The following is a 26,901-nucleotide window of genomic DNA, read 5'->3' as shown; positions in this document are numbered from 1 at the left end:
AAATAGTGTAATATTTGTGACTGGGGAAGAGATTGTGTTAAGAGAAAGTTTCAGACAGTGAATTTTGGAAGTAGGACACGTACATTACATGTGCGTATGAAAATGGACAGTACATTTTCATAAAGTTTTAAAGTGAATGTTAGTTAAGTGTGAAATGGAAGAAACAGTACCTCTGTGTAGCATCATCCCTGGAGAAGGAGCAATATTGTACTTTACAGACTGATGATTCCATAAATTGCATCCACTGTCATTGTCAAACTTTTACCAAAAATGTTTGTTACAATTCAAAATGAGAAGATAACAAAGTAAATTTCCATTTCAGTTTTCTGTTTGATACATGAGTAGATGACAGACAATATGATTGGACTTCTTAGTTGTGTCATTACACAAATTAACACAATCAAAAATTCTACATACTCTTCTAATATAGTCACCTATTAACACTTTGCTCCTGTTCTTACCAAAGCTAAAACCCTTCCTGCTCCTGCTGCAACTGCAATGCCACATGTTTGCTTCTGCAATGACTTTTTTGTTGGCAGCTTAAAAAATCATCGGTTTATTTATTCATTGTTTATTTAATAACTAATTATAAAAAGTTATGATGAATGATGACACTCATTCAACAGCATTTGCAGTGCAACAGCAACAATGAACTTTAGACAACCTGTTGGCAAATTCTCTGATTCTTTTCTCAAGTGTCCTCCGGGTGTTTGTGTTGCCAGTAACTTCATTAAGAGTTTCACCATTAGTGTCACAAGTTTCCTCAGTTGCAGCTTCAGTTTCAGCTTCACAAAGAGCATCACCAGTCACTTCACCAGCAGATTCACCAGTAGCTCCATCTGTGTTTTCGGTGGGAGCTTCACAAGGAGTTCCATTGGAAGTGATGTCAGGGGCATCAGAGGTAGTTTCAGTGGGAGCTTCACAAGGAGCTTCACTAGCACCTTCAGCAAGAGTTACACCTGTGGGAGCTTCACAAGGAGCTCCACTGGTAGTAGGGGCATCAGAGGTAGTTTCAGTAGGAGCTTTGGCAGGAGCTTCACCAGCAGCTTCAGTAAGAGTTACACCTGGAGCATCATTAACAGTTGCAGGAGACGCTTCACTAGGATCTGCAGAAGTAATATCAGTAGCATTGCCAGTATTTTTGGTAGGAGCTTCACTGGGAGCTTCAAAAGAAGTAATGTCAGGAGCACCACCAGTAGTTTCAGCGGGTGCTTCACAAGGAGCTTCACCAGTTACTTCACCAGCAGCTTCGCCAGTAGCTTCATTTGTGGTTTCAGTGGGAGCTTTGCCAGGAACTTCACTGGCACTTTCAGCTAGAGCTACACTTGGAGCATCCCCAACAGTTGCAGCTGGAGCTTCACAAGGAGCTTCAGATGAAGTAATATCTGGAGGACCGCCAGTAGTTTCAGTAGGAGCGTTACATGGGGCGTCGTCAGCCGTTTCAAAAAAATGGTGCCGAGTCAAAAAATGGTGCGTCAAAGCCTCGCTTGGTGTGATTCTATTGTAAGGGTTCATGTGAAGCATCATGCTCAGAAGGCTGGCAAATGTTAGCCTGTCCTCACATGGGTTCAAATCGGGGTTCACCTGCATTTACAAATGCGTTTATGAATCCTAAACAGCAAGTTGCTAACACATAAATGGATTGGTTCAGCAGTTACATACATGGTACAACAAGGAACCCCTACCTTTGTGAGGTCTTGAATACTGTCAACCTTGATATATTTGCCTCTGTAAATCAGTGGTGGGTACCCAGTTGCAGCCCTGTGCTCTTCTGGTGTCTGAAAAAGCAGATTACATATATTTTGCAACAATCTTTGGATTTACATGCAATCATACCAAAACTATTTGGTCCACTTGAAGGTAAGGACACAGTTGCATACCTTGAACCTCCATGCACAGTTTCCAGAGTCCGACCGGTCGCAGCTGAAATACAGCAGGGAGCTGGTACCTTCATTTAGCAGCGCGTCCTCTGGCTGACCCAGAGTCTCCACAAGAGTTTTCATCTGTAGGGAGAATATGTGCATAAAGTTACTTGAATCCGAAGGACATTTTGTTAGTTTTTGATATATGCCTTACCCCTCAGTCTAAATATATAAGATGACATACCAGGTAATACGGACAACGGTGAGGGAAAGGTGGGCTGCCGAGATACATGGTAGCCACAACAGCACCCAAAGACCACATATCTGTGGATGCTGAGACAGGAAGGCCCAGAATAACATCAGGAGACCTGGGTTGGGAGACAAGAGCCAATATTTACAATTACTTCCTGCACAGTTTTATAAATTAATAATAATTGGAAGCTTTAGATGAGATGATAAAAGATGGACATGACTTTGCAAACCAACCTGTATCCAAAGACCTGCGTGACTGCATGCCGCTTAATGTCAGCAATTTGGATGGCTCTACCAAAGCCAGTGAGTTTGACTCGGAAGGGTTGGTCTTTATGATTCACCAACATAATGTTATGTGGTTTAATATTTGTATGTATGACGCCGGCATCCTTCAGAAATTCGAGGGCGTTTAGCAACTACAAGTACAGAGGAAGAAGTATAGTTGCCGTGATACATATTTGGCACAGAAATCACAAGATCTGTTATCATTATTAGAAGGTGAAAATGATTAAATATACTTACCTGCTGAGTAATGGGTTTAATTTCCGCAAGAGAGAGCGGTTTGTCGCGCCTCTTCTGCAGCAGGTCATGTAGTCTCATGTCTAGCTTTTCAAAGGCTAGACAAGTATGCCCTTTGTAATTAAAGTCCTCAAAGAAATGAACAATGTTGACAGGACTAAGCCTTTCCATTTGTTTAAGCACTGTCAGCTGCAGAGAAAACGCAACACATGATAGAGATGATACACCTGACTTACAATTAATGGGCAAGTCAGATGTATCATCTCAGTCTGCAAGTCATGACATGTGACTCAAAGAATCTACCTCCCTGGGCTCCTGAGAATCACTCGCCCTCTTCCTCAGGATCTTGACGGCCACTGTTTTTCTCGTGTACATGTTCATGCACTCAGCAACTTGATTAAAACAGCTGGTGTAGATGTAGCCGCAGAACTGGTAGGCACTGAACATCAGGTCCCACGGTTTCAGCCGTAAGTGGTCAAGTACTAGGACATGAATGTGGAGAGAAAATGTGTCAAATCTGTCAATGCATCACAGCACATCGTGCACTACCACACAAATAGGATGTATAGACCATTTAAATGAACAAAAAGTGTTACTATAATTTTTAATCACGCACGGTCTTAGTCACTTACTGTACATTTTTTGTTAAAATCTAGTTTTGAATCAAAAGGTCATTTAAAGGCCACTTTCTCTTGGTGTTTGTCTGTATTTTGTTACTGGTTTCAATCTGATATTACAGCTTAACAACCTTTAGGCTAGATATGCTAATGTGGTTGTGCTTACCATTTATTTTTTGGTGAAAAATCATTATTATGATTTTGGTGCATCACTTCATGAGCTCAAGAAGAAAAAACAAACATACGACATGACCCTTTATAGGTTATAGTTTCTGTGTATCAAACTGGTCTACATGAAAAACATCAGCTTTAACAGCAAAAAGCAACAGAAGAACAGAGTATGTTTCAACATTTGCCATGTGCAAATAATACAGTATGTTGAACACATTGCTCTCACCACTTTAACTTGAATTTCCTCACAGCTGCAAGTTTTGGTTTGCATAAGCTGTTTTGACATGTCTTTATGTCAGTGTTTTCCCTTGCTATGTAAATTAAGAGCAGTTTGACTGGGTTTTGTGTGAACAGCTGATCCTGAACAAATTAAAACATATGTTTTTTCCGAGAGAGGAATTCTTTTACATAAGTCAGTTGGAAATTTAAAAGAAAATAAGCAATTTTAAACAAAAACAGTGAAGAAAACATTTCGTAGATGCAGAGTGTTCATAAGTTAGGAACTGATATTTAATTGGAAGCTTTCATTTAGGACTTGATGCAAATAAACCAATTGCATCTTACTAATATACCGATTCAAAACTTTCATTCAAATAACAATGAATAAAATAACTGCTGCCATAAATAAATGTGAAGGCGAACACATAAACTGATTCATGAGTTAATGTCCATCAATTAAGCCACTATAATCCATGACCAAAAAACAGCAATGACAGTATGTTTACTGCCTCAGACCCCCAGGCTGGGTTCTGTAAAGCATCTTGAGACAAATTGTTTGTGTTTTTGAGGCTATACGAATAAAATTAAAGTTGCGAGATTTAGTGTATGCGAATAATACACAGTGTTGAACACATCGGTGTGTCATTGACTCTCACCTGTTTTACCTGAATTTCCCGACAACGGCAAGTTATGGTTCACAAAGGTTGTTTCCATGTCAATGTTTTCAGCTGTAATCTATGTCAAGAGCACATTAACTGGGTCTCCTGTGTGAAGCGATGAAACTGAAATGACAGAAATGCTAAGAAATCTGATGTGTCATTGCATTTCTGTAAGAAGAATTTTGGGCTGTGGGTCAGTCAGAAATTTAAATGGAAATAAACTATTTTAAAGAAAAACAGAGAAGAAGGCATATTTGACTTTGACATAGGCAGACATCACTTCCTGCAGGTTATAAGAAAAGCCTCACCGTTCTTATCCCTGCAAAAAGAAATTTAACCAACGAGACCAAACCTAGCCTACAACTCATTTCCACAGAAAATGCATGTATATAATAAATAATAAATAATCCATATATCAATATGGATGATAAATTGGCTACGGATACTGTAACACATTTGGTATGATTTGATTAAATTTAATTAATTATTAATTTTGCTATAGCCCCCTAGTTCAAAAAACTACTGCACAAGCCACAACAGACTGATGAAAGAAACACCTTGTTGCTCACATTAGTGTACGCTTTGTCAAGATGCAGAAAATATTGCTTTCTGCAGATAACGGTGGTTTAATAGTCCAGTCTGTTGCTGAAGAGGACTTATCCCACCCCTTTCCAATAAGGCAAATGGTGTTTAATGTAGTCCTGGCTTTTTTGAACATCACAGCCATCTCCTTGGTCACTTTAAGTATTTATTTGTCACATGCATAATGTACAGGCACAGCAGCAGTGAAAAGCAATGATTCCTGCCCGTATAAATAGACTTATACTTAGACAGACTTTAATGAATCACAGGGAAAGTGCTTGGTCATTCTAGCTTAGTTGTTGCAAAAACAACAGCTGGATAAAGTAAGGTATAAAACAAGTTATGTAGCATTCACTGTGGGAGCGGTCTGCTGGAGAATGAGCTCCACTGTCCCTCTAATGTTCGGTGTAGTGGATCAGGTCATTTAAAGTTAAATAAGATTAACTTCTAAACTGTATAAGATGGAGACAGGTTTGATATTTTAACAAGGCACCAAACAAATGTTGAATTACATTTAAAAATTTAAACTATGGGTAGTTGTATAAACTGCAAGGTAATTATGATAAGAGATCGAATAAGAAAACTACAACATAACGAAGTACCGTTCAATATGTAGTAGCCACATTTAAGAGCAGGTGTTTTTTCTCACACCACCACCAAATACTCTGCCCTCTGACACACTTCCCTCATGAATAATTAAAATGAGCCAAAGCATCCATCTGTAAGTTATTTTTTAGGGTTTTCACAGCGCTGTCAAGTGATTTTTAAAGTCGATAAGTCAGGAGATCGGACAAGAGGTGGCCACATCATACGTGATTCATTGTGACTGTACACCGGGGATAAAAAAAAATAAGCGTCCCGCCATAGACTGGATAATAAGGGCTCCGCACAGTTATGACCGTGCATGACCTAACCGGGTTGCCGTAGCAATGCAAGGCTGTGGCACTCCTCCTCAATGAACGTTGGAAAGATGGCGACGGCATACGCACAAGCGAGAGTCAACTGTGCCGGCGGATAGAAAGTGCTCCAAAGAGACACAAACGCACCACCTTTGCAGAGATCTATCAGTGCAAAGTGCATCTGGACTCGCTCAGACATGGTATAGCCCATGCACGGCTAGGAACAAGAAGCCACCGCTTTGCTATGGAGCCTCCAGACCGTAACAAGCCGAGCAGGTATGCGAATTTGTTGAACAGACACTTCACCATCAGGACCTCGCAGTTGCCAAATAGGGAGCTGAACGTGACACCGCGCTGGGCTCCATAGGAGCGCTTGCGCATCGCGTACAAATCCACTTCCTGGCAAATAGTGGTACGCGTGCAGTTAATGCTTTTTGCAACCCCCGGACTTGTAAACTTTTTGGAGCAACGTTTTGCGGGCACTTTCCTCTCACGCATTTGCTTCTGCTGATTCTCGGTTGCTAGAGAGAAAGCCAAAATGCTCGCCAAATGATAAGGTAAAACATTGCGGAGAGTTGTAAACCGCCGTTACAGTGCAACATGTCAGAGAGAAGAGCTAGCTGACGTCTTCTTTTTAGCTGTCGCTTGTCAATTTATTGTTCACCCACAAGTTCGCGGAGTTGAAGTTAAGACACATTGTTTTGCAATGTGGGCTTGTAATTGGGTTGTTGGTAATTTAAAGTCGACAGGCTGTGCATTTCATCATAACAACGAAGCAGAAACTTCGCAGGCTCTAGTTAGCATGTTGCTCCACTGTTATTGTTAATCCCGTAGCTGGACCTAACGCTAGTTTTGCTCACTGGCTCTGTCCGATTTTCACTTTTATTGAAATCTTTTTGGGCGTCGGTTTAAAGGACAGCATGTTGCAAACGTCCGCATCAATTCACGTTTCACTATACAGCATGTGTTCGCAAGTGTTCAGATAAAGCAGTGGCACTGGGCGATACGTGTCTGCAGCTTTTCGGGAGAATGCATTCATGTAGACAATCATGAGATGTTTTGAAATACGTGCGCATCTCGTAATCGAAATGCCGCAGTGTTTGCCCCTGACCGCTGGCGACAGACCATCAGGAATCCGCTGTTGTGTCTTCCCCTCGCTTCCTCCCCTGTCCTCACATGCAGTTGTTTGCCTGGATCAGCTCTCGTCATCTGCCGTAATCCCGGTTTTTCTTTGTATTTTGAGCAGATAACCGGGATTTTGTTTCTGTGTAATGTTTGAGCACCGGCCACTTGTTTTTACCTTGCGCTCTTGTGGCCACTCAGTCGTAATGGATACACAAACAGCTTGCGTGATTGTGCAACACTGGCCCTGTTACTGTTATTCCTGCCCGACTTTATTGCAGATTGGAAAATAATGAGACGTGGGCCATGCAGATCCCCTGAGTGTGACAGTGTCCGAAGTTGTTGCAGGATTAGTCCACTTGTGTTTGTCCTAGCTTGTACCCACGTTGCTCCCTTTTTTTTTTGTGGGGTGAAAGGTAACTCATGCTTGGTTGTCATACAAACACACAAAACATTGCAAACAATGAACGTTGCATGGCCGAAGCTGCAGAGTTTGCAGGTAAACAGCAGCGCGCCAAACTTCGGACTAAAATGAGAGTCCTCATGACATGCAAAAATTTGTTTTCTTTTAGTCCTCACCCCCCCAATGAGTGTGCACACTCAACGCAAGTGAGAATAATTCGAACCATTTGCGAAAGATGAGTTATGTGAAGGCTATCACCATCCTTGCAAGCACAGAGGTCCTTTGTCAATAAATTCTCAGTCGGTCTGAAGACATTGTGGCTAACTAGCATTCCAGAGATTTCAGGATGTGGTGTACTGCGTGTGTGTATGCGCAGTTGATAGCTGCCTGGAGCCCTGGAGGCGCTCATCGGGTAGAACTCATTAAGGCCTGCGTTTGCCAAGAGCACAGGCTGCAGAATACAGATGGACTGTCCTCTAGCATTTCCTATGTGCATCCTATCTCTGCCCACACCTGCTTCAGAGAGAAAAACGAACGCCCTCACATTCTGTCACTCTCATCTGTCACTTCCGTTCGAACAATGGCATCTCTGTAACTACTCGACTGCGACGGCCGATGTTACTAGTAGGCTTCCGAGGTAAGATCATAGATCATGTGAGATGGAAAATGATAAAGAAGCAGATGAAAGTACTCGAGAGTGACATGCTTGTCAGCCTGTTTCGTTTGTTCAGTTGTAATGTGCACAGCTGCAGGAGGAGCTGGTGGAAACTAAAAAATGTGTTGCCTATGACTCTCTGCAGTTTCAGATTAAATTTCAAAGGCAGAGCAGAGCGCTGCCTTCACGGCATTTGTGATGCAACCCACATAAGGTGAAAAACATGTCAATACTCCATTTACCATTCAGCTCGGGCTACAACCCACCGTCTGTAAACGGTGTCTACATTTAGATACATTTAGATACGTTCGACATGTGATTGATGAGTGAGCTAACACCGGTTCCGCAAGGTCCGTGTCTTTACTTAGGCTGAGGATGTTCCTTGTATGTTACAGCAAGCACTTTCAGAGCAGATGGTAAACACATCAGTGTTATGTAAGGCACCAGCCTTCTGATTGTTATTAATTAAAATGGCTGTTTGCCGATAGCACCGTGCCTTGCAGAAGCCGACTCCTCTGCTGTGCATGCACTGTTTGCATGTAGGCAAGGTTGGGAGGTCCACTCCTGGTAATGTCACTCCGTTCCAGACAAGGGTGTGGTCAAGTACTTTGTGTTCTTTGTTTCTGATTTCTGTCAGCTTATGGTGCACAAACTGCTCGCTGCTTCAGCTTTGCCAGTTTATCAGGGATTGCCCGCAGGTCAGAGATGAATATTGTCGGACGCATAACCTGTGAGTAGGGTGCATGTGCACATTCTTTTTTATTATACCGTCCGCATTTAATTACAAGCTGAAATTAGTAGCCGGCATACACAAGCGTTTGCAGTAGGGGGTAATCAGCGGCTGAATTTAGCCCACCAATCATCAGTTTTGCCAGCATGACCTAATTAGAGAAAAGTGTGCTCTTGCAAAACCCCAGCCACCTTCTCCTCCTTTTCCTCTCTCTAAAAAAATCCCCTTTAGTTCGGGCATTGTGTGCAAGTGTGCTCACTAACCAGCTGTGTGGTATTCAGCTGTGGGCCTCACGGGCCACGTGTCACAGCTATACAATAGTGTGCCCCTTGCTGGTACAATAGTGTGGATGGTTGGTGTCAAAGGTCAGGCCCCCCCTGACTCTGGCAGCCCTCGGTATCACTGCTTCAGTCGCTATACAGAAAGGAGTCTCGATTTTGTGCTGTTTATTATTCACTCTGTGTTTCTGCCTGGGGGCTCTAGCATTCCACTGGCCTTTATTGGAGCCCCAATGAGCCATCAGATGAGCCATTGAGAGCAGTCAGACACCATCTGCAGTGATAATTCACTAGTGGCAGCCAGGCAGGGACAGCTTGAAGACCACAGTGCAGCCATGGTTAACTACAGGACATAGAGGCCGGGAACTTTTCTCTGTGCAGTCTGCGAGTAGGCTGAGGAATCCAAAGAAGAATTTGCGTAGCATTTACTGCAACAGCACAATCTGTGCTTGAAGTGTCTCATGGCAACCTAACAAACAACCGTCGGTGGTGGCGTCATTGGTTCCGCTTTCATTCCTGAGTGATTTAGTCATGCTGTTCTGCGTAGAGAAGTGTCTTTTTTAAACTTGGTCTCAATCCCTCTCACATGTATGGACTATTTCTGTCCTGAGACAGCACTTGCACGCCTACCTTTTGGAACATTTACAGCCTTACACACAATACGATCACAATCGTGACGCACGCAGTTGGAGTTCAGTAGCACAACAGGTTTTTAAAACGCTTAGTTGCGTTTTTTTGCAGCATTTACTGTATCTCCTTTCCTGATGTAATTTCCTGGTGCTTGCATCAATTTCCATTGCAAAACTACAGCGATTAGTCTGTTGGGGCGTTTAGTGCTGTATTGTAACACAGAAAATTGCTTACTGTGCCTGCTTGTGTCTGGGCTGAAAAGATCGCTGTTATGTGCTGCTCCTGCAGAACAAGCCCCTTCACAATTTCTCATACAATACACTCATAGTGGAACCAGTGTACTTTCCTGCAAGTGTTAGCGTGTACTTTCAAGACTGTTGTGGTTAACTCTGCCGTGCTGTTGTCACTACTTTTGCACAGATTCGGTGCTGGATCACAGGCATAATAGAAACAAATGCGAAGGGCTACCACGTTAAAGCGAAGACATTTATTTTCCAAAGATCTGAAAACAAAACCTGTCAACACACACACACGAAAAAATGAAATAATAGCTAATGCTCACACCTTGAACATCTTAGTCCATAGAATGTTTTCATACCACTGGAGATAACGCTGTCAATCCGTGACACAGTTTCAGAAATATGTCCTAACCTGACTTCTTTAGGCCTCTTTTGTTGTTGACATCAAAGCCGTTCCGCAACAAAACGAGCCTCTGGAAACGTTAGAAATTTGAGACCCTTTACATGAATGCACCCTAGTCCCACTATTATGGTTATACTGGATACGTAATCTGTATATTGTAAGGTAGCAGTAATAGTGGTATAAAGGGCTTTAATAAAGTTTTGATTAGCACACGTAGGATCTGCAGCAGGTGTCCGATCTCCTTGCATGTAGCCCCCCCAGCTGCTTCCAGATTGTGTGTGCGGAGAGAGAGAGACAGACAGACTCTGCTGTGGGGCAGATGGGCAATAGAACCTCTTGAAAAGCTTAAGCAAGTGAATTCCACACGACCCCCTCCCCTCGATTAACACCCACTCCCCCAGTGAAAGTCGCGCAGAGTTGACCCTTTCAGCTGCACCTACAGATGCGAACAGGCACGTGTTGGGGAATGCCGTTCTTTGTCAGATGACGATCTTTGAAGGGACACATGGCGGCCAGCGTAGATATCGCCCTTTTTCATTCCCCTTCTCTTTTTTTTCTCCCGTTTTTCTTTCTTTGGCGAGGTTTGACCTTCTAACCTTTCGCTTTAATCCTATTAAAAAACCCTCAGAAAGGCATTAGTGAACAATGCTTTGACATTGTAATCTGGAAAGGCGTGCCGCTTTTTAAAATCTTTTTTTCCCAGAAGGAAGTGTTTCAAGTATTTCCTTTCTGCAGAACTAGAAGCGACTGGCTTCTGTGTCTGTTCGTCAGCTTCCGCGTTTGAACTCCACGTTACAATCCACAATCCCTTATGGTAACATTTTTGTTCTAAGAGTTAATATAACCTCAAGAAAATGATGTGATGTTTTTGTGTTAGCCCTGTGTTTGTACAGTCTAACAGCGTCTGCGCAGCTGAGGGAGCGAGTCTCAGCCTCCTTGTAATCTGTGTAACCTGTGCGTTGTGGTTGATGACTTAGCAGACAGAATTGATGAGGGTTACTGTTTCTCTCTGTCTGGTTGAGCTATTATGTTTACCTAGACCAAGGGAGGGTGCCTGTAGCTTATTATGCTGGTCATGCACAGAGCGTTGCTCCTATACATTTAGGAGGCAGCCAGTCAGACTCCAGACGACACACAGCTCCGCTGTAGGTAGCAGCAGACGTTCAGTCTAGCAGCACTTTAGCAACCTGTCTGCCCTGGAATTAGAAGAGATTTGCCGCACACACTGTTGTGGGTGCAAAGTATGCAGACGGCACTGTTTGACCTTGTACACACATTTCTTAGGTTTTGTTTTGTGCTATGACCTTAATAGTTTCATTTTGCTCAAGCATGTAGCATTTCTTCCAGAAACAGTGCTTTTTGTTGTTGTAAATATGCAAATCCAGACCATGTCAATAGTTTGTCCTCTCTGTTGGTAATTCAACGTTGGCAGGCAGGCCAAGCGAGTGGAAGATGCTTCCCAACAGAAGTCTGAGGTGGATGAATCCTGGGATCCTCCCAGCGAAGAAGATGAGGCCCTGTATAACCCATCACCTCCTTGTACCCCCCGTCAGATGAAACGCATGTCTGGAAAACACCAAAGAAACAGCCAGACGAGAAGTGCCGGTCGGTCTCCAAACAAGGGTAAGTTAATAAGGCTTTTTGGCAGAGGAATCTACGGAAAACATCTTAAAAATGCAGTTCATCTGCATTGTACTAACTCTGTTTTTTTTAATTCTAGCGGACGTCAACCTAACCGTCCCGAGAGAGACTCCAAAGCCAGCAGAGACCCCCGAGGACAAGAAGAACAAGAAGCACAGGGCCACGCTGCGCTCCACTGAGAGAGACCACAAGAAGATCATCGAAGGCTCGTTCATGCTGGATCCACTCTCAAAGTCGAGCCCTTTTGCCGTCAACATGGATCCCAGGAAGCATTACTTGAGCTTGGGCTGCAGCAGCGGCAAACTTCCTGTGTCCGTGCCCCTTATTGCCCGAACTCACCGCCAGACCTCCAGGACAGACTGTCCTGCTGACCGTCTCAAGTTCTTTGAAACTCTGCGGCTGCTGCTCAAGCTCACATCTATGTCCTCCAAGAGGAAGGAGAAGGAGCAGAGAGGCCTGGAGAACATGCCCTTCATGCTTCACAACACTGAGTTCATCTGGTTGGAACTACAGGCATGGCATGCACGGCGTTCCACCGGCGACCAGGATCTGTTTCTTTTCACTGCCCGCCAAGCTATCCCTGACATCATCAATGACGTGTTGCATTTTAAGGTCAACTATGATAGCCTGAGGGGCGCTCAGTGTTTGGGGTCACAAATAATGCAGGGGGACTATCAGAGTGTCCCAGATCTAGTCTGTGGAGAGGAGAGGCCTGCTGTAGCAGAGACCAACCACTGTGGAGTAGATCCCTGGGGCTTCAGTGCCAGCCCCTCATCAGCGATGAATGCAGCGGAGCCGCTAGGCTCTGGCACTGATTGCAGGGATCACCTTCAACGCCAGCGACTCGCCTTCGAGCAGGTCAAGCATGTTATGGGATTATTGGAGTCTGTGGAAGCTCTGTACCCCTCTTTGCAGGCCTTACAGAGAGACTATGAAAAGTATGCAGAACGAGACTTTCAGGGCAGGGTGCAGGCGCTCTGTCTGTGGCTCAACATCACCCAGGACCTCAATCAGAAGCTGCGTGTTATGGCCACTGTGTTGGGCCTTCATGATCTATCCCGTATCGGGTGGCCTGTCTTTGAGATCCCTTCGCCCCGCTGCTCCCGTGGAAATGAAGAAGAAGAGAACGAGGAAGATGAGAATGACTCGACAGCCACTTTTACGGCTGAAAGCGATGGGGAGGACAGGGACGCTGAGGAGGAGGAGGAGGAGGAGGAGGAGGAGGAAGGAGTACCGGTGTCTGTAGTAGAGGGAGAGCTGTCTCCCAACCTGACTCGTACATTTGCCCGAATGTGTTCAGAAGAGTTTCTCCCAGCCGCTACTTCAGGAAGCGTAGAAGCGTCTGTCAGTGGAGGAGTATTCTGCCCCACAGCCATCTACAGACCATTTGTGGATAAAGCTCTGAAACAGATGGGACTGCGTAAACTGATCCTCAGACTGCACAAGCTGATGGATCGCTCTCTTCAGCGGTCCAGAGCTGCGCTGCTCCAACACACTCCTGCACTGGAGGTGAGGCTGTCATTAATAATTCGTCATAAATTATCTTGCATTAAACATAACGAAAATAAACCTGACAGCTTTATTACAGCTAAGCCAGGGGACGTCTAAAATCCATGTAGTAGTTAAAAAAAAATTGGCCTCTCCTCCTTCTTTTGATGACTGATGTGCACACGCACAGAAACATAAATGACCAAAAACCACCTCCAGCGTTTAATTTAAAAATCACATATATAAATTATAAATAGAGGAATACTGTTATGAAACCTTATCTCAGGCTGTGAGACATTGGGACAACGTTTTGTATTGCATTTTATGACATCTTATTAGATGTGATTACAGAGATGGCCACTGGCTGAGCCCCTCATTAAAGTCTAGCTTGTATGCCAATTATGGACAACCACAGCGGTTTTGCCTTAATGTCTGTTCAGGATAATCAACTGCAATTCATTTTTTGGGGAAAGCTAATTTTGCTTTTAAGTTTATTAAAGCAGAGCTGCAGCCTGAAGCATGCTGTGGCACTTTCCTATCAAACTGGATGCAGTATGAATTTACAAGACAAAGTAAATTAGTACAAAGCACACAACAATATAAGCTGGTAATTTCAGATGAATATAATTTTCTGTTTTAATAGCTGTATTCACTGTCACAGTCACATCTGCACTATTATTCTGTGTGTTTGTGGACAAGAAATGCAGTCAAATAGCTAATTGTATAATTTGTAAAAGTGCAAATGTTTGTAATTTCATTAGGACCCAGAGTGGACATCATGTGGGGCAGTTATCACTGTTGGGATCTTACGAGAAATCTGAGCCCATGCTATAAACAGCTGAGGATGTGTTGGCATATTGAGAGGGGAAAAAGAGACTTTTATTGAGTTGAGAGCAACAGTTAATCACTGTTAAAATATTGTGTGTTTTGACCATTCAGGTTGGATAAGACAACACCCACAAGTGTTTTTAGAAAGAATTGAAACGCTGGTTTGGTGAATCTGATTACGATGCTGTGTCATAGAGCACGAAGGAGATCTGAACAGAACTTGCAAAGGCCAAGTGTTGCTTTCTGTTATTCCGCTAGGGTCAGTGTGACCTAAATTTCATCGTCTGCCTCGAGTGTGTGCACCTCTGCAGATGTTCGTGTGTGACCTTGCATAGTGTTAAAACTGCCAATGCACCAACTTCACATTTGACAGAAAAACAGCTTGACTTGAGGAGAGACTGTGTAAAGAGATTGACTGTTTTTAGACATATTTAATACAAGAGCACACTGTTACCCTACTCCAAATACTGGGGAGTAGTAGGGTTTATGCTGCTCTTGGGATGGGACGGCCACACGCTCTTCAATAGCACTTGGCACACTTAATTATTGACATTTCCATTAAAAGACCTTGTAGCTAAAAAGCCACAGTGAGCCTTCCAGGTCATGTCAGGATGGAAATTTCAAATTTGCATCTTTGCAGAGGAACCATAAGTCAAGTTTTAATACTGTTAATTTATCAGACTGTTGTGTTTCCAATAGGAAATAGTGTTCTGCAGAACATGCTGAATTACCTTCGTGTTTTTCCACCTGCAGTTCGCAGACTTCCCGGACCCCATGCTCTACAGCGACTACCTGCCAGAGCTGTCGCGCCACTTATCCTGCAGCCATCCCACAGATCCAAAGCTCGGAGCCGACCAGGTGTCCTGGAAGGACCTGATAGAGATGGATCTCCCATCCTTCCGGCCAGCCTTCCTCGTATTGTGCAGAGTCCTCCTCAACGTCATTCACGAATGCCTTAAACTACGACTTGAACAGAGGCCCGCTGGAGAGCCGTCGCTGCTCAGCATCAAACAGGCAAGCAGGCTGGAGATTGAAACACTTGCTGGTTTGGTGATCAGTTTTCCAACTTCTCACACTGAATGACTGGAAACTGGTCATATCTAACATACCTTAGAAAAGAAATAGAAAAGAGACCAGTCACAGGAACCAGTCATAGTGTATAGATGGCTGACCGTTTGTGTGGCTGTATCTGTAATGACAATCAAATAAACAGCTGCAACGAAAAGCAAATGTACCTTTTAACCGGCCATTGCTGTCTTTGATGACGGGTGTATTGTGTTTAATTGTTCCCACGTGTGCTGTTTGTACTCTGCAGTTGGTGCGCGAGTGCAAAGAGGTCCTTAAAGGTGGTCTTCTCATGAAGCAGTATTATCAGTTCATGCTGCGCGGCGTGGTGACTGATGCTCAGGGCTTGCAAACAAACGCCAACATTGATGAGTTTGAAGAAGACCTTCACAAGATGTTGGTGGTAAGGCTGCTAATATTTCTCCCTCTTGTACTTGTCTGTGTAGTCATTAAAGAGACAGACTTAAGTATTTATGCATTATTTAACTGTAAATTACATTAAAGAGCCTGTGTTTATCTAACATCTGCCGCTGTTTTTGTAGGTTTACTTTGACTACATGCATAGTTGGATCCAGATGTTGCAGCAGCTGCCTCAGGCCTCTCACAGCTTAAAGAACCTGTTGGAGGAAGAGTGGAACTTCACCAAAGTCATCACTCCTTACATCCGAGGAGGGGAGGCCCAGTCGGGGAAGCTGTTCTGGTGCGTGAACCTGCCAACCGTCCAGCTTTAACGTCCCGATTTACAAACGAATGCTGCAAACCAACACTTTTACAATAAAGTTGATAATTATGAGAGTTTTTGTTCTTCACAGTGACATTGCTGGGATGTTACTCAAATCCACTGGAGAGTTCCTTGATGCCGGTCTCCAAAAGAGTGGCAATGAATTCTGGGAAAGTGCAGATGACAGTACTGCCTCAGATGAGATCAGGTAGGGAGGACGCTGTCATTATTACATTTCAACATACGTGGCGACATGTTTTGTCCCAGTGGAGGTGTTTTAAACTTTGTTTTTTTTTTCTAGGCGGTCGGTTATCGAGACGAGCCGGTCGCTTAAAGAGCTGTTCCACGAGGCCCGAGAGCGAGCGTCAAAGGCTCTGGGCTTTGCCAAAATGCTTCGCAAGGTGAGACACTGCAGCAAAGAATTTTCACAAGAAAGCTACAACAGCTCTGACTTTGCAGTTACGCTCTGACCCTGTTTTCTCTGCTCACCGAAGAACTGGGACTGTGTGTTCTGACACATACTTTTATTTGCTTCCTTCCCTGCAGGACTTAGAAGTTGCTGCAGATTTCCGTATCACTAACGGGGTGACTTGTCTCCTGGAGGCACTGAAGAAGGGAAACTATGTCAAAGTGCGCTTGTTTTTTTTTTTTTTTTTTTTTTTTTTTCCTGTCAATTTTGCCGGATCTTTCCTCTGTTCTTTTATTCAGTTGTTTATCTTCCATCTTTTTATCCCCAGGTTCAAATTCCAGGCTTGGAAGAGCTCCAGGTTTTTGTCCCCTCTGGTATATTGGGCCAGCGCTCTCTCATCCTGCAGCTTCTCAATGCTGCTGCTGGCAAAGACTGTTCCAAAGAGCCAGATGAAATTGCAGAAGACGAGGCCTACCTGCTCATGAGCAAACACAGAGCCGGGGATCCAAGCACTGATTCTGACTGGGCGCAGTGGGACGGAAAGCTTCTCAAACTGGTCCCACAGATGGAAACTGTCGACACTCTAAGAGCCATGAAGGTTTGGGGCATTTTCTGATTGTCTGTGTTTGTGTCTGCTCCTGTGTCTGGTGTGTACCAGCCTCCTCATTGTCTTGTGCGCTTTCAGGTGGAGAACATGCTCTTGATAGTGATGCAGTCGGCTCATCTGGTGGCCCAGCGGAAAGCCTTTCAGCAGAGCATGGAGGATGTGCTCACTCTTAGCCGGGAGCAAACATCGAGTCAGCCTCTCATCGCAAGCGCTTTGGAAGAACTCAAGGTACTTGCATAAGCACAGGTTATGATTTTGTAGCCCATTAAAATAGCGGTTTATTTTGTGTCGGTGTGAAGACAGGTGCGTGTTTGTGTTCTACTTTCAAATCTGCTTTTGCCGCAGCGGTTTCCATTTAACCTCATTTTCCATTAACATTACACAAAAAAAGACATTGAGCCACTTTTAGGCCAGAAAGTAACACCAAAAGGAAATATTTTTAAAGATGTCAGTTCCCCACATTTGATGTGATTTTCTTTAAAGCTTTCGCTAATTGTCGTGAACTTAATGCTCTGTGCGGAAAATAATAATAATAAAACATCATAAAATCCTCCCCTCTCCCACAGGATGAGGCTCTACAGCTATGCATTAAGATCAGCACTGCCATTGACCGAGTGGAGTACATGTTCACCGAAGAGTTTGAAGCAGAGGTGGACGAGTCTGAGTCAGCCACTCTGCACCAGTACTACAGGGAGGCGATGATACAGGGCTACAACTTCGCCTTCGAGGTATGATCCTGCATAGATGAAGAAGTGTGATGCAGTGTTTTTTTTTTTTTTTTTTTTTTTTTTTTTCCCAAAACCTCATGCCGTACATTTACACTCTTTTTTTTTTGTTGTTGTTGTTTATTACAGTATCACAAGGAGGTGGTGCGTCTGATGTCAGGGGAGTACAGGCAGAGGATCGGGGAACGCTACATAGCATTTGCCCGGAAATGGATGACCTATGTCCTAACCAAATGTGAGAGTGGTAGGGGCACCAAGCCCAGGTAAGACCATTTAAAGTACTTTCTTTTTTACCTTAAGTGTAGAGTTTGCTGGTTAGTGCGGTGTCCCTGAGGCAGCGGTTAATTGTTTGAGTGTGTTGCTCACAGCCCTCTAGTGGGACATTAACCTCACTAACCGATAAGTCATCATACTCGTGCAATTAAGCTTTAGATAAAAGATACATATTTATCTTCTGCGTAAGAATCGTGACCTTAATTAGTATACATTTATTTTAGTGCTCTTTGTCAAGAGTTTTCCCTTTGAGCCATAAAAAGCTACCATGGCAACATTGTACTCTGTTAATAGAGTGAGGCCTTCCGGCAGCAGCATGACATTTTGGAAACATAACAAAGATCCTTTTTAAATGGCGTGGCAAATATACAAACCGAAATAGGCGCACTTAACTTGGAGCATGAGTCAGTTGTTACATTAGTGATATTTTCAGAAAAACATAAATCAATAGCAAAGCTCAAATGAGCATATGAGCATTAAAAACAATTGGCGGTCCTCAGTTCTGCTTCCGCTCAGACCCATTCCTTGTTTTTCTGAAGGTTCTGGGACATAACGATTTAATGCCATGTTTTAATTTCCACAGATGGGCGACTCAGGGTTTTGACTTTCTTCAGGCCATCGAACCTGCCTTTATATCAGCGTTACCAGAGGATGACTTCCTGGTAAAACCAGCTATTTTCTTTACTTTGTTTACTACACACAAAGCGATGTTTTTATCTAAAACGTGACATATATTTCTGCAGAACCTGCAAGCGCTGATGAATGAATGTATTGGACATGTGATCGGAAAACCTCATAGCCCGGTCACTGGTCTGTACATCGGTAAGATGCTCCTCTGGGTTGTTAACTTAACTCCATATCTGGCGTTCAGGATTGATTTCAGTTTATATTTTGTTGTAGGTTTATAACCTGGGTGTCATGGGGACGTACTGTTACACAAAGCAGGCAGCAGTGTCATAAAGGTTCAGTTGCCATAAAAAAGAAAAACAAAGAAGCAGCTAAAGCTTCTTTTAATGCAATGCAAATGTGTCATTTAGAGAAAAACAGTGCTACAGAAATGTGCTCCGTTTGTGGTCAGATGCCAAACTCCTGAGTTTAAGATGTGGACAGGGGCACACGGAGGTTGTTGTTGAATTGTGCTTGGCTCAGACTGCATGGTTTTTCGGTCCTATTCACCCCTCCTAATTAACTTGAGGAGACAGGATCTTATTTGATGCTTGGGCCTGATTTTGTGATAATGTTAGGGCTCTACAGATCCACTTTTAAATGCCCCGAACCACTCAGACTCACCTGGGCTGCCCAGTTAAATATAAAACATATGTCTCACTACTTTTACAATAAACCCGGAGAGAAATAAGGCCACAAATTTATGCTGAGGGCGTTGTCAAGCAACAGTTAACACGCTTTAGGTTAATGTTAGATAGCATAAGACGCTAGACAGATATTAAAGCTGACACTAAAGACCGACCTTCAGAGCGTGCCGAAGAATGAACAACCCAAGCATTTTTTCATCAACACTTCTGCTTTTGTTTGGATTTTCTGCAAAGTAAGTTACAACAATCTGCAGCCTCTGTTTTATTTACATAAAACATTTTCCCTATGAGGTCACGCGAGGTGTTCACTCTCCCTGATCTTGTTCATGAATCTAAATAATATCATGCAGTGTGTGTGTGTTTTGTGCCGTTACTTTCAAGTCATGTTGAGATTAGAGAGAACCGTGTCTGTGAAGTTTCCCTTTAAATGAGTCACGCAACCTGATTTAAAAACAGTCTGAGCCAAACTTTAGATGGAGTAAAGCAACGCAGTATAGTGGCGGTGATGCAGTCGACAATAATCTGACCACATGTTTTTTATTTAAAATCTAAATAAAAACATGTGGTTTGATTCCCTAGAGCAGAGGTTGGTGTTGATGCTCCCCATTGTCCTGTTGTCACAAGTTTTCAATTTATAGATGCACTTTTTCTTTTCAGCTCCCAGGAATAGTCCTCGTCCTGTAAAAGTCCCTCGCTGCCACAGTGACCCACCGAACCCCAACTTGTTTATCCCTAATGCTGAAGGTTTTAGGTATGTGGCTACGGCTCGGGGTTTTAACAATCATTTTTCAGTTCCTACTGTGATTAAATGTTAATAATCTATCCTGCATGGCTTTGCTTTTCTACATACTGATGCTTTTGCTCTTTAGTTGTTGCGCTACTGTGGTGTGTGAGCTATGGTGTGTGTGCTGTGCGTCACTTTATTTAATCTGTATTGTGGTTTGAGTGAGCGCGCGTGTGTCCAACCCTCAACCGTCCACCCAGTCTCACACACATCAACACACATCCCATGTAAGACACCTGAAAGAAAGGCGGCGCTCTTCAGTTTGTTTTTTCACCACACAGCTCTCGAAGTCTCCCCTGCGATCTCCGGAACCAGCTGTTCCCCAACGGCAATCGCTCTGTCCCTCAGGGCTCAGGGGAACACAGCCACACCAAAGCACCCGGCAGCACCCCCAATGACGTCAGGTAGCCTTGCCCCCCCAAGTAGTGGCTTATCAGGATGCATCCCCAGAGACAAAAACAAAATAAATTAACACCTCTAAAAAAGTTTTTATAAGCCTTTATGGGGAAACAGAAGAAGGAATTGCTTCATGTTAATACTTGAAATCTGTCATCATCAGGAGTTTGAACCCAGATTTATTTTACCCTCTCGTCAAATCTAAGACGCCAATGTATAGCTCTAGTTGTGAATTTCAGAAGGAGGAGGTAATTAAATCCTGTGCTTGCGACAGCACTCTGGAAGAGGATTGTGTTTTCTAATATTTTCTTCCACGGTGATTTATATGTTTCTCTGACAAGCTGATGTCCTGCTTTCAGCCTTCTGAGTGCATCTAAAAAAACACAGTAAATTTGGTTATTTAGAAAGAAATTGAGTTATTTTTTTATTTCACAAAACCGGTCTCCCATTCTTTGAGCATTGGGACATCACAGAATAAAATATAGCAACAAACGATGAAGAGATCTTTGCTCGGGTATACAGGTTCAGTCTTTTGGATCTTTGTATTTGAGTATATTTAATAATGAGGCATTTCCCTTCTTCTTCTCTCTTAAATGTCATCTCCGTGCAAGAAGTGAATTTAAAATTCGTTACAGCATGACTGTTGTCACGTCATCATTCTAATGTTGACACTTGCTACAAGAATTATCTGAAAGACAATTTGCATGACGCTCATGTAGGCTCCAAAAGACTTACATTTAGCACTAAAGGTGTTAATGTAGCTTTTACAAGCCCTTAAAAATGTCACCAAGCCAGAAATAAAAACCTTACACAATATCAGCCACTGGTCATGGGAAGAGATTGTGATTGTTGTGCATGGTGTGAAAATGAACACTCCCTCAATGAAAGAGTGGGTTATAGTATTCTGCTTTTTAGTGCTTTTTACCTCGGTCTTGCCTTGATGCTGGTGATTCACTGCTATTAGATATTCTGGTGTATTGGTGTGTGGTGTAGAAATCAGAACATGCACTCTGGAGATTTAACCTAAAAAGTGTTAATGACTCTGATGCATGCTGAACTGTTAATGGGTTATAAACGGCACACTGCGAGACAGTCATGTTTGTTTCTCTTGAAATGTGAGACGGTTTTTACAGATATTCATATGAAACTTATATATAGTGTTCATCTTTAGCCAGAATTGCGTAGTATGTTATTGGTTGAATTATTTATATAGTCTATAGTATTAAGTCCAGGGTGTATTTTTAATATGGTTTACATGTGGTTAAGATGCTTTTAGAAAACCATGCATGCGTAGTTTGATGTCCCACTATTCATTTAAAGCAAATGTAGAACATTAACATAGAAACCTCCAGCCTGAAATATGACATTTGAGTCAGTTGTCCTTGATTGATTGCATTAGTTTCGTCCGCGTCTTTGCAGGGGATCCAGTTACCATGAGAATGACCGCATGTCTTCAGTGGCATCAGAGTTCAAATCGCTGAGCCGGCATTCCAGCCCCACAGAGGACCGAGAGGGTGGGCGCATTTGGTCATCTGCATGGATCGATCTGCATGTGATATTAACTTTACCAGATGAAAATTTCCTTGAATGATTTATTTGTTTTTCTCCAGAACCCTCGTATCCCAAGGGAGACCCCAACAGTGCTGCACGCCGAAGCTGGGAGCTCCGCACCTTCATCAGTCAGTCCAAGGGTGAGACTGTTGAGAGACGCAGCATAGTGCATTGATAAAATCCCTCAATAGGAATGTTTGTTTGACTTGAAATTTTAAAAAAATGAATCCGGTTTCTTCTCTCTCTTAGACACAGCAGCACGGCAGAGCCCCATGGAGGCCGTCCGGCGCTCGATACGCAAGTTCGAGGACAAGCGCTACGCTATGATGAAACAGCGCAACATCATCGGTCAAGTGTGTCACACACCCAAGTCGTATGACAACGTCATGCATGTTGGGCTCAGGAAGGTCACCTTCAAGTGGCAAAGGGGCAATAAGATAGGTATGGCCGTGCCCTGTAGAGTTTTGGGTATGATGGGGGGTGTTTACCACATACAGGCACTGATGTTATGTTTGTGTGTACGATAATAGGTGAAGGCCAGTATGGGAAGGTGTACACCTGCATTAATGTTGACACTGGAGAACTAATGGCCATGAAGGAGGTATGGATTAAACTCAAGTCAACAGTTTTCAAAAGGCAAATAATACGAGCCACTGGTAGTAACACATTCCTTTTTTTTTTGGCCTAGATCCGATTCCAGCCAAACGATCACAAGACAATCAAGGAAACAGCAGATGAGCTGAAAATATTTGAAGGCATTAAACACCCGAACCTGGTGCGATACTTTGGAGTTGAGCTCCATCGGGTAAGAATCTTTTTTCAAGCATCAATTTCAAAAATCTGACACAAAGAGTTTGGTTTAATTGCTCACATGCTGACGTTTAGGAGGAAATGTACATCTTCATGGAGTACTGCGACGAGGGCACCTTGGAGGAGGTGTCCAGACTGGGGCTGCAGGAGCACGTCATCAGGCTCTACAGCAAACAGATCACTACAGCCATCAATGTCCTCCACGAACACGGCATTGTCCACCGCGATATCAAGGGTTGGTGTAACATGCTGTTTCTATTTTTCTTCGTAATGGAATTGCAGGAACATCAGAATTAAATTATATAATCTCTTATATCATCATATCATATCATCTATGATATTCTATTTTGTATCAGGAGCCAACATCTTTTTGACTTCGTCCGGCCTCATCAAGTTGGGTGACTTTGGCTGCTCAGTCAAGTTGAGGAACAACACTCATACCATGCCAGGCGAGGTGAACAGCACACTTGGAACAGCCGGTAAGAAATATAGATATATAATTTCAGAATTACATCCTATACTGTGTGTGTACATATTTTATGTAGTTTGTGTTTCATACAATGTAGCAGCATGTTTTTTTTTTTAAATATTTTCCTATATATGCTGCATCATGTAAAATTATTATTGCATGATGTGCTATTATTAATAATTGAATTCTCGAATTGTGATTAATTGTTTATTTTCTCAATATTTCTCAGCATATATGGCTCCTGAAGTCATCACCAGAGCTAAAGGAGAAGGCCACGGCCGAGCAGCAGACATTTGGAGTTTGGGCTGCGTTCTTATTGAGATGGTGACTGGAAAGGTAACAAGAGACATCATGTGCAGTTATACACAAACCTCTTGTATCTTGTCACTCTAGCAGAAAGGAAATGGTATTTGTGTCACAAAAAGAGCACCCTAGATCAGCTCCAAGTCCACTCTGCAATTTTTATGTTGGAGTCCAGTTAAAACAACAGTGGGTAACTTATGTCTCCCTCTTCTGGCAGTGATGTGTAATCTATACTACTGTGTAGGGACGGGCAAGGACCCTTTGCACGGACCCTCCGCCAGTGTGAGACATTTACGTCAGTCTGGCTCACTATGTAACAGCTCCACCCAAACGCTAGGCGGCTCTGTGTCTTTTTTTACCAGTCAGCTAATGTTTGTTTCCGCTTCGTGCTTCAATGGCAATTGAAACTTCATCATGCCCTTCATGTAATGAAGACAGGTAATGTCATGTAATGACATGCAAACATGTGTATCTCCAAACCTCCTCACTTAACCTTACCGATTCTTTATTGATCCAAATCAATCCATTTGAAAATGGCGGAGATGGAGAAGCAGCCGGAAATACTAAAGTGGAAACATGCTACTACAGAACGTACTAATCACAGCTCTTGCGCTCTGCGTCACCACAGCGAGTAGTTACATTTCTGGGGAAGTGTACGACACGGCGATGTCCACGCAGGGTCTGCGTTAGCCTCTTTGTCACTTTAGCGCAGAAGAATGCATAATTTATATGCATTAAGTTTAATATACAGGTGCTGTCAAATATACAGCATGCCTTGTCTGCACTCTACAGTCTACAAACACTTGTTTCAGTACTCTCTAAATCCCCACTGTTAATCGCTTTCATTTTCATTCATAGAACCAAAGTTACATTTGTAACTTTCATTGCTGTAGACACATCTGGCTCTGCTACTCCCTTTCTCAGCTCATTGTTGGTTCACATATAACGCTATATCCACCTGTGCTCCTTGCAGAAATGTCGCTACAAAGAAAAAAAAATAAAACTTTTTGTAAATCTTCAAAAAATAGGATTTAAATCCAACGGTCAGTTTGACCACGAGAGACTATTTCACCTGTAGTTACTACAAATTGCTGCTTCAGTCTGTGGACTTGGTAACTCTACTACCAACCCACCACTTCCCGATCGAAAGGGATGTGGTTACTGCCGTTTTTAAAATATATCTGAAAGGTGTAAAACCCATTGCTAGTTAATCTTGTCAAATGAAAATTTCATCCCACGTGCCCTTTAAGGTTTTAAATCTAGTTCCTCCTTTAACACCACTTGACAAACTATCACTTTGCCAAAATACTAAGCTAAAAACCACAAGGAAACGATTCAAGTGTTTCACGTCTCTCAACCTGCAGAGGCCCTGGCATGAGTACGAGCACAACTTCCAGATCATGTACAAAGTGGGCATGGGTCACAAGCCCCCCATCCCCGAGAAGCTGAGCACAGAGGGGAAGGACTTCCTCGGTCACTGTCTGGAGAGTGAACCCAAGCGGCGCTGGACAGCTAGCATGTTGCTAGACCACCCGTTTGTTAAGGTGAGATACTTTCATCACAAAATATCTGACAACTAAACTGTCAAGGCCTGACTGAGTATTTGAATAAAGACTTAAGTTCTTGATCCAACAAGTTTCTTATCTCTTTCAGGTTTGCACGGATGAAGAGTGAATGGAACCTCCTCTGTGGCTCTAACGTTTACAAATTAAAGCACTACTGTACATGCTGTGGGCAAACAGAAAAAGAACTGTGGACGCGGAGCAGAGGGCGTGACGGCTGGAGGCACATGGAGTTTAAACTGAGGAACTAATACAATATCATTTCAGAGGACAACTGGATCTATGGAGTGTAAAGTTGTTGTGTCTTTATGTATCCATGGGGACGGGGCGGGACTGTACATACTGTAAGAATAGGATTGGCTTTAATTCATGTATAAACAATATTGTAAAGTTAAAGTAACTATTGCCACATTTGTTTGTTCTCACTGGTGAAGAGACCTCTGAAAAGGCATTGAGGAATACTTATTTTTTGTTGTTTTTATCGAACGGGAAGGGGATGGGGGGAGGGGGGTGGATCTATAGCACTTTTAAACTGTTTACCCAAGGGGGCAGTTGAGTAGAGGAGGGAAGAGTCTTATTTCAGTCACTCTTTGAGGCTGGAAAAAGGTGTGGTAAACCTCAGCGAATGGAAGGAGAAACAAATACCATCCAAATATTCAAACCAATTTATCACTTGTCATTTAGCAAGCGTGGGCGCTAGGAAAGTTTTTTTTTTTTTTTTAATGTGGTTTTCTTTGCCTTTGCTGAGGAGAAAAAGTCAAGTTGGAGGAATGTTCTAGTCTACCGGTCGCCACCGTTGGTGTGACCGGAGCGTAGCCGACTTAAGAGGAGAAACGGGGCCTGCTCTCCCTCCCTGCTGCTGAACACGAAAAAACAATCCACCAAACAGACACTGACACACACACACACACCACAACTTCTGATCCTCTGCTGCTCTTACAGTGTTTGCTATGTACAAACAATATTAATAAACCAATCGTTTTTTTTAAAAAAAAAAATTGTTTCATTGTTTGTCATTAAAATTCAATTCATGAGTTATAACACATCCATATTTTGTGCAGTTTCATGTCATACCTGAGTGCCTAAAGCACATTATTAAGATTAGCTGTTGTGCAAAGAGACGGTGTATCCAAAAACTAAAGCGGGAAACATCTGGAGGTTTCATCACCCATTTAAGTGACTTCTTTAGTTCTGTATGACTGCCGGGGAGTTTACTTTTCTTTTTGTTTTTGAGAACATCTGTGGATGGTGCACACCTGTAACTCCCCTGACTATGTTCAACTGACTTTACTCGAACCACCCGTTAATGGCCAAAAACTCCAGTCTCAAGGGGTGAATTGAGGTGAAACTGAAACCCGTCCACCTCCCCTGTTCAAAGAGGGGTTTTCCAAAAGATCACTTTCTTCACACCCCCTTCAAACCCAGAGGTGGCTGGAAAATTAGAAGAGTATGCACCTGTTTCCATGTAGCTAATTTGCCATCACTGTGCAGTGCTTTCATTTGTTATTTTTGGTCTGTTTTTTTACCCCATTACCTCGTTTGACTTATGAGGGAAAACTCATAATTCGCTTTTTAACTTTGCTTGGTGCTTCATTACGCCTGAAATTCACTGTGGACGCTGTACACAGCTACATGAAACTTGACACGCGATAGCCATTGCAGCAGGTCTGCGGCTCATTTGATATAAAAACAAAAACTACCCTCTTGAAAACAAAA

The 26,901-nt window shown here is 43.1% G+C and overlaps 2 protein-coding genes across 6 annotated transcripts; one reads left to right on the top strand and one right to left on the bottom strand.

Annotated features, from left to right (window-relative positions):
- Window positions 1–235: 235 nt before the first annotated feature.
- LOC125019059 (homeodomain-interacting protein kinase 3-like) lies at window positions 236–8,206 on the bottom strand. Of its 2 annotated transcripts, XM_047603564.1 has the most exons (9): window positions 6,906–8,206; window positions 4,297–4,422; window positions 2,937–3,115; window positions 2,637–2,822; window positions 2,349–2,530; window positions 2,107–2,230; window positions 1,881–2,003; window positions 1,686–1,778; window positions 236–1,584 (listed from the first exon to the last, which is right to left on the bottom strand). In XM_047603564.1, exons 2-9 carry the CDS (start codon window positions 4,352–4,354, stop codon window positions 616–618), a joined length of 1,914 nt encoding a protein of 637 aa, XP_047459520.1. In that variant the 5' UTR covers window positions 4,355–4,422; window positions 6,906–8,206; the 3' UTR covers window positions 236–615. The 2 variants fall into 2 exon arrangements, with proteins under 2 accessions (XP_047459520.1, XP_047459521.1); XM_047603565.1 differs by lacking the exons at window positions 4,297–4,422; window positions 6,906–8,206 and adding an exon at window positions 3,417–3,459.
- On the top strand, window positions 5,829–26,183 carry map3k4 (mitogen-activated protein kinase kinase kinase 4). Of its 4 annotated transcripts, none has more exons than XM_047603559.1 (27): window positions 5,829–6,056; window positions 11,673–11,863; window positions 11,961–13,390; window positions 14,951–15,211; window positions 15,513–15,665; window positions 15,805–15,962; window positions 16,075–16,191; window positions 16,285–16,384; window positions 16,530–16,613; window positions 16,721–16,990; window positions 17,078–17,227; window positions 17,566–17,727; window positions 17,854–17,987; window positions 18,581–18,659; window positions 18,741–18,819; window positions 19,968–20,061; window positions 20,376–20,498; window positions 21,910–22,004; window positions 22,101–22,181; window positions 22,291–22,482; window positions 22,572–22,642; window positions 22,730–22,846; window positions 22,927–23,086; window positions 23,208–23,330; window positions 23,550–23,656; window positions 24,988–25,167; window positions 25,277–26,183. In XM_047603559.1, the coding sequence occupies exons 1-27, from the start codon at window positions 6,025–6,027 to the stop codon at window positions 25,295–25,297; spliced, it is 4,764 nt and encodes a 1,587-aa protein (XP_047459515.1). In that variant the 5' UTR covers window positions 5,829–6,024; the 3' UTR covers window positions 25,298–26,183. The 4 variants fall into 4 exon arrangements, with proteins under 4 accessions (XP_047459515.1, XP_047459517.1, XP_047459516.1 ...); XM_047603560.1 differs by lacking the exon at window positions 5,829–6,056 and adding an exon at window positions 6,175–6,337; XM_047603562.1 differs by lacking the exon at window positions 5,829–6,056 and adding an exon at window positions 8,599–8,690.
- Window positions 26,184–26,901: the final 718 nt, after the last annotated feature.

Source organism: Mugil cephalus, chromosome 13, assembly GCF_022458985.1.
Source record: "Mugil cephalus isolate CIBA_MC_2020 chromosome 13, CIBA_Mcephalus_1.1, whole genome shotgun sequence".
In the NCBI taxonomy this organism is placed as follows: domain Eukaryota; kingdom Metazoa; phylum Chordata; class Actinopteri; order Mugiliformes; family Mugilidae; genus Mugil; species Mugil cephalus.
The sequence above is the reverse complement of the archived record's forward strand: the minus strand, read 5'-3'. Positions and strand labels throughout refer to the sequence as shown.